Source organism: Egretta garzetta, unplaced genomic scaffold, assembly GCF_000687185.1.
Source record: "Egretta garzetta isolate BGI_Z169 unplaced genomic scaffold, ASM68718v1 scaffold287, whole genome shotgun sequence".
In the NCBI taxonomy this organism is placed as follows: domain Eukaryota; kingdom Metazoa; phylum Chordata; class Aves; order Pelecaniformes; family Ardeidae; genus Egretta; species Egretta garzetta.
The window spans coordinates 10063065-10074359 of NW_009260435.1; the positions used below are offsets into that span (position 1 = coordinate 10063065).

At 41.1% G+C, this 11295-nt stretch overlaps 1 protein-coding gene across 5 annotated transcripts in view; it reads left to right on the top strand.

Annotated features, from left to right (window-relative positions):
* The first annotated feature begins 2 nt into the window (after nucleotides 1–2).
* FAM214A (family with sequence similarity 214 member A) overlaps nucleotides 3–11295 on the top strand; it is a 47868-nt gene continuing 36575 nt past the window's right edge. For 4 of the 5 annotated variants that reach the window (XR_004842668.1, XR_004842669.1, XM_035899578.1 and 1 more), the window contains exon 1: nucleotides 3–86. Coding sequence is in view for 1 of the 5 variants with exons in the window: in XM_035899580.1 (XP_035755473.1) it covers nucleotides 71–86 (16 nt within the window). In the remaining 4 variants the exon portion in view is untranslated. The remainder of the gene's footprint in view (nucleotides 87–11295) is intronic. The other variant, XM_035899580.1, reaches the window with a different exon arrangement.

An 11295-nucleotide genomic window follows, 5' to 3' on the forward strand; every position in this document is an offset into this window, starting at 1 on the left:
GGCCGGTGTGCTCGGGGAGGGCGGCAGAGCACTTCGGCTCCTTGCAGACCTCTCTGAGGAAGCGGAGACAATGAAGCCGGAACGAGGTAAGCGGTCTGTCAGGCTGTCTCTTCTTTGCTTTGTTTGGTTTCTGGGGTGAGACGTAGCCTGGTGTTTTGTTTCCCTTTCCTTCTCCCCTTCCCAGTCCGAGGGAAGAGCCGGCCGAAGGCAGATCGGGCATCGACGGACAGCACGCACGGAAAGCTCCAAACGGAGCTGAAAAACACCCTGCGAATAACCGTAACTTCCAGCTGTGGTGTTTTATAACCTGACAGCGTTTTTTTGTTCCGCTTTTAAAGGAGATGCATCGTAACGAGCGTGCTGAAATACTGGGTTTTCACGGTCATTTGGTTTCTGTCTTGTCCGGATCACTGGCATCTGGTTTTACAGAAAAATAAAGTCGGCTGCCTATGTGTATGTTTATAACACTTCAGCTCTTTTGCAGTATAGCAACAGCTGCTGATGCCCCTAGAGTTGAAAATATGTCATGACTTCTGTTTTGATCCACATGAGCAGTGATTATTGATTCCTGTTAGTTAAAGCAAGATTGATTTTTTTTTTTTTTTTAAAGAAATCTTAGGAGTGCTCATTCTGAGTGTTAATTACAAAATTCCTTGCTTAGATATTTGGGCTCCTTAAAGTTTTGATGATTTTGTTGTTTACCTGGTTGCTTTTGGTTTTTAAAACACATTCTTTTTTGTGTTATAATCACTCTGGTGTTTTGAGAAATGCTTTAATATAGCTTAGATATCCATGTATTAAATACTAACACTTACATGACATACATATCTTAATTAGGTTTGGTAATGGTGTGTTTGCTGATAGCCACACCGCATAAATGACCACTGTTAGGTCAATTTCTTATATGTATATGCTGTAAGGATTGTGTGGTGTGATGATAGTACAGAAATGATTGTAAACTTGTGCATACATTAATGGGGTTTAAGTACTAGGGATCTGAAAGGGGCTTTTCTCTTTGCTTTCCTCCTTGTTTCTTAATTGCTTAAACCTTCACTTGATCGATTGCAGCAAGGTTGTTTTTAGAATCTCTTCAGATTTTAATACCAGACCCTGAGGTTTGACAACTTCTTACGTCAAGGTGAAACAAAATTTCAAGATAGCCAGGTAAAACCCAAGTCAATATTTGCAGCTTTGAAATGTTCTGCTGTAGCAGTTCAAAACCTCTATATGACCTTTGTCTATTATTTTCTTTTCATTTTTAGGCAGAATAAGTTAGAATGTTGGAAACCTTTTCAGTTGCTGTATGATAAATGATCAGATGCCTTTTTTTTTAACCAATCTGGTATAGAGGGAACCAAATTTATAAAGAAAGCAAGTTTTTAGGTTGTTGAGTGGCTGTGGGTTGTTTTGGTTTTTTGGGGGGTTCCCCCCCCCCCCCCAAAGTTGACAGTTGTTAAATTGAGATTCCTGTCTGTTGTAAAAAGTCTGTCACACACTGGGTGAAACCCTTCAGAAGTAATGTCTTGAAATCCTTTTAAGATGATTAACAAAAATCTTGAAATAAATAATGGATCTTGCCAAATGTTGGAGAGTATGTCCAGCCATTTTAGTAAATACCTCCAGCTTAACTGATTGCTAATGTAATAGAGCAGTATCATGCACAAAGGGGGTTGAGAAAATGCTACCTAAATGCCACATGCGGCCCACAGAGACTGTTAGGAGGCACGAATCATGCACGTTTACATGTGCTGTTTTCTGCATAGCAGCTGCGCCACAGGGTACAAGCAGTCAAGTGTGCAGTCACCTGCTTCCAATCGTCGCAAATTAATAGGGAAGTACAGGGGAGAAGGAGACCACTCGGTTTGCCGCAGTCTTCACTTTTCTACAGACCTTCAAAATCCTGAGAAGACTGCAAACCCACACAGAGTGATACATAAAGAAACAGACTTAAAAAGACTTGAAATATTTTGGGGTTTTATCATTCTTATAAATAATTATATTGGAATCCATTTGGAGCGGAGCGATGTAGTTAGAATTAAGCTTAAAACTATACTTAAGATTGCAACACCCAGGTACATTGGGGAAGGTATGGTTTAGCCTTTGTCATACTACCAGTAAGATTTTTGTTATCACCAGCAAAAATGGGTGGTGCAGGAGAAGAAAGAGGAAATCTAAATGTGCAACCACTTTTTTTAACACTAGGAAATGTTACAGAATATTTTAATGTAAGGAGGTGAGAGGGATGAGCAGAAATTAACTAAAAAGGGAAATTTGGCCCTAAGGTACTACCTACCCTTTATAATAAGGAAAATTTGAAAATTACAGATATAAAGGTGTACTATATGAGAGCAGTGTGGAAGGGATGGAATGTGGAGTGTTGCATAGCAAATCCATGGACCACTTTTGCAAGTGAGGAAGAGCAGTTTGAAAGCACAGGTAAAAATGAGGACTTGCTCCTTTGCCATGCAAAGGTGCAGGGCATTCACGGGACGTGGCTCGTGAGCATCACTCAGGACTTGCCCCTCAGGTGGGGTGTCAGTGTGGAAGGGCAGTGGTTGCTCTAAGCATGTTCACACAACTAGAATGCAGTAACTAAAATACTGATGGCTGCTGTGTGGCTTTACCTTTCCTACGCTGCCATTCTTAAAGTGAAGTGTTGAAGCATCTTAAAATACAGTGGTCACGTTGCTTCAGCTGAGGCTTCATCAGTGCCAGGGAGAAGAATGATTTATCTCCCTTTTCTTACATACAATGTTTTTGGAGTGAAATTTGAGTTTGGGGTTTTTTTCCTCTTTCTGCAGTAACAACATATCAGCTTACCTAGCTTTGATCCATGATATCATCGCAATTTAGTTTCTGCAGTACAGCTGCCTAGTCAGCTGCTTCATGGTGCGTGTTTGGGCCTCTGTTTCCTTTCTCAAGTACAGAGCTTTGCTCTTGCTTCTATTGAACTTCGTTCTAATGACTTCTGGTCACTTTGCCAGTTTATTGAGTTCGGAAGACAGAACTAGACCTCGTAGCAGAGTGCTTGCAAACTCTCCTGGTTCAGCTTTGTTCATAAACTGTATAAACACACAGTTTCACCATCGGAGTTAATGAAAACATTGCATAATGTCAGGGTGATCGCTTACTGCCAAGCTTGGAAGGCTTGTTATGTGCTCTTAGAGTATACTTGGTGCACAACTGGAAAAAATCTTGTGGTTTTGATGAATCTACAGTATAATCATATTTTACTGTGGGAATGTTACATCAAAAGTCTTACTATAGTCTAAATAGCTCAGTTACTGCTCCTTCCTCTTCCTTCCCCCTCACTGCATGAATGATCAGTTAAAGGAGGAAGACAGGCTTGTTTGTCTCTAAATGCATGCTGGCTGGTTTTTATCACCTTATTCTAGTCTTTTCCTACTTCTTTATTATCTTGCTTTGTTTATTCCTCTTCTATGTGTTCTCTGTGTAGAAACTATTCTGTTTTCACTTACAAATGAAGCAAAAAGCAGTCGTCTCTTACTTTCTGGAAGCATTAATTCCCTCCTTGAGATTATCCTAATTTAAAGAAATGGCTTTCTGTCTGCAGGAGAGGAACAATCAGTCTGAAGATTGCTTTTCTCCTTCCTCCTTTGCAAGTCAAACTCGGACATGTGCCTCTGGGTCTGTTTGTAGTAACTGGGTTAAGAGACTTTCTTCCACCTTATTTGGTGGTTTGGTATCGAAAGAGCTAGCACTTTCGGTTCAACACAAATCTGTTTACTACCTCCTGTTGGAAACGTAGCTGCAGGATTTCTGGATGTATCTACAAGGAAAGCTGGAGGAGAGATGAATGAAGGTGAACAGTTAATATGAATGCTTTTACCCTTCAAATTCTTACAAGGAATGATGAGGAGGCATGGCATTGGGGGAAGGTGAGCTGAACCAGTGTGTGTAGGAGTTGTGGAGTTAGTTGTTACGAGATGTGGATAATGTCCTTGTTTTTATAAACAAGACTTCATTTTGTGCCATACATTAACTCTCACTGAAAGATTCTGTGGAAAACTTTAGCAAAGATGATGTGCTACAGAGTATGCAGATCAGGAAGTGAAAATATTTTTTGAAAAAGGATGAGTGGTATTTTTGAGTCCAGCGATACAGACACTTTAATTTTACATCTTCTCAGTGAAATGTCACGAAGCACTTAAACTTTTCCGTGGTAGAATGATGTAGCTGGTAAACAAAGTAATAAACTGGAAATGAGGTGCTTCCTGCTCAGTGGAACTGTCACTCCGAAAGCGTTTGGGCAATGCTTTGGGCTTGGTTGCCACAGGTAAGTGCAGGTTGGGTGATACTGAGCTGGAGGTGACGCTGCTCCCTGGCCTGGGAGGAAACCGTGCTGGCAAACACGCTCCGCCGCGTAGGGGCACGTGCGAGGGTGCCTGTGGTGAGGGAGGCTCCATCTGACGGGCAGGAAGGGGTGGGGGGGCTCTGCTTTTCCTATGTGGATTACTTTCAAATAAGATCAGCTTATTCTTTAAAAGAAAGAAAAACGAAAGCTGTTCAGGATAAAAAAAAAAACAAACCACAACCAAACTGACAGGTGGTCAGGCTGTTACGCTCAGATTCCATTTATAAGGCATGAAACCATCTAGCCCTAATCTTTGGGGAGAGCAGATTTGTCCCAATAACACATAATATACAGATACAGTGAAGATGAGTGAACAGGAATATTAAGCCTTTTGCCTTTTTTTTTTGTTGTTGTTGAGGGTAGAGTCTAAATTCTTTCAATACAGCTCTGTCCTTGCACCCAAGAAATGGGACTACATGTTCTTACTAAACTTCTACTACAAAAATTTATCTTTGAAGAATTCTTAGCTTTTAGGTCCCACTCCAATCTAAGGATATTGATTTATAGAATTAGACAATCTTATTAGACAATACTTGCTTATGTTGAAGTTTTCCTACCTGTTCTGCGACTCGTACCTAGAGTCAACAGCAAGGCAAGTCCTCCCATTGTGGAAGTAGCTTTTGGGTTGGGAGAGTGCTTTTATCCATGTTCAAGAGTGAGAGTTCCTCACTGCCGGCCTGTTCCTCAGAGAGGATAAACCATGCTGGTAACAACTTTGCCATTTTCTTTTTGTTTGGTTGGAGTTGTCCACACTAGCTGCCTTCAGAGGGGCTCTTGTTGCTAAAACAGATGCTGCTGGAGTGGCATTTAGGTGGATATTTTGGGGCTTGTGGATATGCCAAGTCCCATAGGCTTGGGCTATATAACTGACCCTTCTGACCGTATGCTTTACTTGCTGAAGTGCGAAACTTTGGCGTGCCAGATCAGATCCCTGGGCTGAAGCATGTTAGATTGGACTTGTTGTTAAGGGCTGTGTTGAAACTATTATTGGATCTGAGGTCTGCCAGCTTCTAAATGTTTTTAAAAATAAGCTAACGTTTATAAATACAGATTCTCATGAGATGCGAGCTTGTTGCCAAATGAAATTCTGCTTATTAAAATTAGAAATCTTCTGTGAAAACAGAGTAACTGATGGGAACAAACCAGCTATGTGACATTTGTTAAAAGAACTTGCTCCGTCTACTTCACTGTTTACAAAATGTTTCTTTGTTATTTTGACAAACTTCTAACAGCAACTGTTAAATGGTGGTGAAATAGCCATCGCCTTTCATCCTACCAGCAACAAGTTTAGGATAACAGTCCGGCAGTTACTGGCTGTTCTTTTAGTCAATAAGGTCTTGCAGTTTAACTGTAATTATAGCTATAATAATTACTTTCTCCATTCTGATGTGATACTAAAAAAATGTTTTTTAGATTTTTGAAAGTGTCTCACAGTGTCTTTCAAGGTGGTAGTAAATTGGTCTTTGCAGGTCAGTTGTATTTAGTGTTTAGACAGAAGTCAGTTTTTAACTTTAAATTGTTTTAGAAGCCTATGGACAATTCCATGGTTACCTTTGTGCTACCGAGTACAAAAACTTCATGTATAAGTAGGCAATTAAGGATGTTTATAAACCTGGGTGAATGCAAATACAGGAGAGTGCCTCTTGGACTTGGGTAGGTAGTTGGACTTTGGAAGACTTCGCATGCATTACATACTCCCTCTTCTGCTTGTCCGGTGCAGGCTGGAATGAAGATATCTATAAGCACGCAGCCGAAGCCACGTGCAGTTATTCTTGATCTGCATGCATAATTGTACCAAGATTGGAAGAGAGATTTTTTTATAAATGTTATATAATTGAGCTGTAAGAGTCATGAAAATTTTCCAGATGTTCTTAACAATCCAGTGTTACTCTGACCAAATAAAATGTTTGTACTTAATTTGCTTGTATTAATATATTTTCTTCCTTGTTAAATGGGCCTGACTAGTTCCTTTTGCTAGTGATTGTTGCATTACCTTTTAATGTTAGCTTTGGGACCAAACCTATTTGAAGTTGCTATCTGGGATGGTATTACTACATTACGTTGACTCAAAATGCAAAGATGTAATGGGATAGTGCGAGGATGTTCTCAGGGATCATTTGAAGAGGAGCTGTGTATGAATCAGTGGAGGTGGATGAAGGCATGGGGAAGGAAGCACTCTGCATATGTGAAATATGTGAAATAGTAATGACACTTCCATGGATGTTCTGTATGGAAGAACCCTTGTTAAGAATAAAGGTGAACAAAATAGTCTTACTGAGAAGTATTCTGGACAACTTTGTCTCTTTAAGAGCAGTAAGAGGAGTTCTTCAGCTTCCTCCCCCCCCCATTTATTTTGATTTGACCTTTTTTCATTTTGTGGGAGGGCATCCAATCTCTCTCTGCCCAGGTGTGTAGTACCCAGTAACCACGGGGCACTGCTTTTTCTCTTAGCAGTGATCAATGCATTTCCCAAAACTGTTGCTAAGTATGACTTTTTTGTTCCTAGGGAAAAAACAAGTTGGATTTTCTTCTGAGGTATAATAAAAAAAGAGAATGTATCTGAAATAAGGAAATCTCTGGTTGCACATGTGCCGCGTCATCTGGTTTACATTGTGTATCCGGTGAAGTTAGTGATTTTTTTTTTTTTTCCATTAAGATCCCTGGGAACCAGGTTGGTAAGTAAGTCTATTTTATTAGACTGTGAACTTCTTTAGTGAGACTACAAGCAGGTGACTACTTACGCTAGTTTAACCTCACGTCTTAATGGCGCTGTGTATGCGGGGATTCCTTTTGCCCACTGGTGAGCCTTCAGGATTTCTAGGGCATGTTTCACACTTCTCTGCTGCAATAAATTAAGCTGCTTTCTCAGGGTGCTGTGCAAGTATCATCTTGTCATTGAGTGTAATGGGGGAGGGAAGGGCGGAGAGAGAACTTCAGCGAAAAGATGAGGATGGCGAGTATTAGCCCATATCCTCAGTACAGTCAGTGTCACGTCGGGAGGTGGTGGTGGTGGGGTGGTTTCTTCTGAGGGTCAGGGGAAGTGCAGGAAGAGCTGCTGCGGTCAGTGCGCTTTTTTTCTTCAGAGTGGTGGGACGCCCTTCTCCCCTGCCAGGTATTGTTCTCCTTGGTTCCCTGCCAGGGCACTAGCCCAACAACATGAGTGAAACAAACCATGGCTGGCTTGCGCTTTCAGGCAGGTCAGCAAGTTTGGTAGCAAGCTTTGTCTGCAGGCTTGGAGGGGCAGAGGGGGTGGCTAAGAGTAATATCTGAGGAAACGTCTGTGGTGACTAGTCGCTGAAGGCATAACTTCTGTGTAAGCTGAGTGAATTTTTGATAGGTTGTATTGCTGCTATGTGCAGTTTTCTGTAAAGTCACAAGTATCAGTGCATTTTCTTTGCATGTTAGCCCTGAATATTTACAACGCAGCTCCAGTAAGACTTGTTCTATTTACTTGTTCTTTTTTGTTACAGCTTTTTTAGTTGGGCTTTTCATTTTGATGAAGTAGTTGGACTTGGGGGTAGGAGGGCAGAGAGCAGATGATGCATCAGGAAGAGAAGAGCTTTAGTAAATATTCCAGTGACGTGGAGTGAAGGAGGAGTTTCCTACCAGTAGGAACTGAACAGGGACAAAATCCTCAAGATCAGTATGGGCTGGGAATGCATGGTTAGGCGAAAGGGGTTAGTATCAACACTCATGCTGCTCGAAGGTAAATCCTTTTTTCTCTGCTGTATAATTCTTGAAAAGCAACTCTTTAAGCGTATTTCCTATGCAAGGTTTCCCACTTCAGATGCCTTTTAATGAAAAGTATGGCTTTGTTTTGCTTTATTTTGACGGGGAAACAGAGCTTCTCCCTTTTGAAGCGCATGCTATTCAAATGGCCAAAGAAATTTTATTTACCATGGAGAAGCCAATGAGAAATGATGTACCTGGAGGACTAGATTTGGAGGAGAGGGCTGGGTAATGATTGCTACCATAGCTACACTAGTGGCAGTACTGCCTATGCAGGATGCTCAGATAGCGTAACTGCTTATGCCATGTTAGCACAAGGAAGGTACGGAAGACCCCCTTTTAGAGGTGTGCATGATGTAAAAAGTGCATGAGTAGCCAGCTTATGGAGCTGAAACAGGAGGAGCAGTTGATAATACTAGAAAAATTAGAAGGTAAAGATCAGGAGATCAGTATAAACCTGCTAGAATACACATCTGCCTCATCTTACAGTGAGCAATTAAGTTCAGTAGAAGTGGCCTAACTGGCTATCATCGTACTGCCTTTGGATGTTTCCTACTGATAGTCTCACTGATTTAACGCGTTTCTGTGAGAAAGTATTTTGGATCTGTTAGAAAAGGCTAAGTGATGCTTCTTGATATGCGTTGTATGTTCTTTCATCCCATCTTCATTTTCAGAATGTATAATGGCCTTCAGTTTCATAAATGTTTTAGGATACTTAGAAGTTGGTTGTATGCATTCTCAGTTATCTTCTAGTGTGAAATGTTAAGCAGCTTTATGATCTGCACTGATTTTGGAACTGTTAGCATGTGATGCTTTCAACTTTCCTAAGCATGCTATAGACTATATGTAGTCTTTCTCACTCATGAAATCTGACTTTAAAGTATACATAAATCATTAAGACTGAGGATGGTATATCTTACCAGCTCTTTAACATGCATGGCAAGTGTCAAGAACTGACCTCAGCTTTGTCCCAAGGGGGAAGAAGGGGAATAGGGTTGTCTACATGAGCGCTTAGTGGTTTTATATGCTGCAAATTTATAACTCGGTCTAAAATGATTGTTTCAAGCAAGGGATGCATTGGTAGAAATATGCTTTTGTTTTCAGCTTGTCTCTACAACTAGGCTGTGTAAACGTAAGGTGCCATGAAGTCACGCTTTGCTCCGTAGGGGTCATGTGCACACCTCACTTTTCCTGTACCAGGCAGGGCTGGAATCTGACCCAGAGTGTTTTTCTGAACTAGCTCGTTACTAGACATCCTGTGCTTTGGCACAGTCCTCCACAGGCTGAAGTTGGGTGTTTTTTTGTAACAGGGATGATGCCAATCACGTCTACTGGCAAGTGCTGCTGAATTGATGCGTAGTTGACTTGATACTGAGATGAACCACGCTTGGCTGGGATTTCCTGCTTTGTGAAATGTGTAGGACTGCTTATTCCTAAAGTTTGTGTTGGATAAAATCCATTCTTATCAAGACCTCATTTTTTTTTTTTATTTAATAAGTGTTACCCTGTTTGTGGCAGAAGGTGGGTTAAAATACAGTCTGTTCATCTTGCTTGTTATTAGTCATTTTCCACAGTATTAAAACTGCAAGGGTATTAGTAGTATTTTAAGTGCAGCCACTTTATGATGGTGGAATACGCAGCTTAGGATAAAGTCCTCTGTATATCCCTGTGTGCTACTGTATTCTCTTATGTTCAGTCACACTGGCAATGTCCTGTTATCGTATGTATCTTGTGCCTCTTCTGGAATTTGTGGAAGAATACAAGATCAAACTGATAAATGAGCAGCATGCTTCAAGGTGGGTTTTGTTTGGTGGAATTTCTAATATTGTAATTTCTAAATTTAGCATTTTAATAGGTCAGATGTGGGGTGTTCTTCCACAAATATGCGCAGAGCTCAGCTGTGTATATCTACGGCTGGCTTAGGACAGTAAGCTTAAAAGCTGGCGTGTCAACATGCTGTCCTACTTTTACTGTATTTGAAGAATATCATGTGTGAAAAGGGTCTTTGTGGTTGCACTCCAGCAGCCCGATGGGGGGAGACTGTTCAGAAGCATTATGGTGGGTAGGTATGCCTGTCATCTAGAGGCAGCTGCTCCACACTAAAACAGTTAGTTGTTCTGTAAAAACAACTGGTGGCTCCTGAATACTCTGTCTGCTGGCCCCCATGGGAACTGACTCGGCATTGTTGCTTCTGCCTGTCGTTAGCAAAACTTTTAAACACACTGTGTTTACCAGTGTGATAAATATTCCTCTTACCCCTCCCATAGATATTGAATAACTGTTTCATAGAAAATCATCTGAGTACTTTTCAAAGGCTAGGTGGTTGCTTGATTAAGAAAATTTGAAACTGCTTTTTCAGACAGCTATGTAAACTACCGTGTTTTTGTAGAAGTAAATGTTCTGTGAAAGAAAAATACTTGGAAAGCAAACTGAGATAAAATATACAGGAAGCTTGAATGTCAGTGACTAATGAAATGGTATGTTTTGCATATAACTTTCTGTAAGGCGGATAGTCTGCATCTACAGTCTTTAGATGAGCCAACTACTAAAAGGTATCCAGCTTTCCTCAGATAAAACATCTAATTAAAAATCTAGTATAGGCTATGCCTTTCTCACAACCACAGCTAAGTAAATGATGCTGCTATATAAAATGTGAGTAGGGAAAAGTCACTGTTCAGTGAAGGAAGGAGCATGTTTTCCATGCTCTTGAATGGGTTAATGGATTTTGAATGTGGTTGTGAAGTCTAGTTTGAGCTGGCCTTCTCATCATTTCATGGCAGCCAGTTACAGGACAAGAGTTTTATTCTTGTTTTGTGACGTGGTTAGGCTGAGAGTAAGAATTATTTTTTTTTTTTTGTGCTGATTGTGTTAATATGTTGAATGTCATCTGACTCTAGTAATTGTAAATAGGTTAAGAACTGGATGACATTGTTTAATGCGGATGTGTTGATTAGACTGCACCTAGAATAATACATGCAGTTTTGAGAGGACGCTCTTGAAGCAACTTCATAAATTAGTCCCCAAACGTGCCCACTAAAAAATCCTGAGCGGGGGCTCAGGGCTCATCAGGTCGGGTTAAGAACTGCGGCAGTGCAGGGAGAACTAGCGGCCGGGCTTGGCTGCTGGCTGCGCGCTGTGGGCCCGGGGAGCTGGGCCGCCGGGAGCGAGGGAGCGCCGGGAAGCTGAGCCCG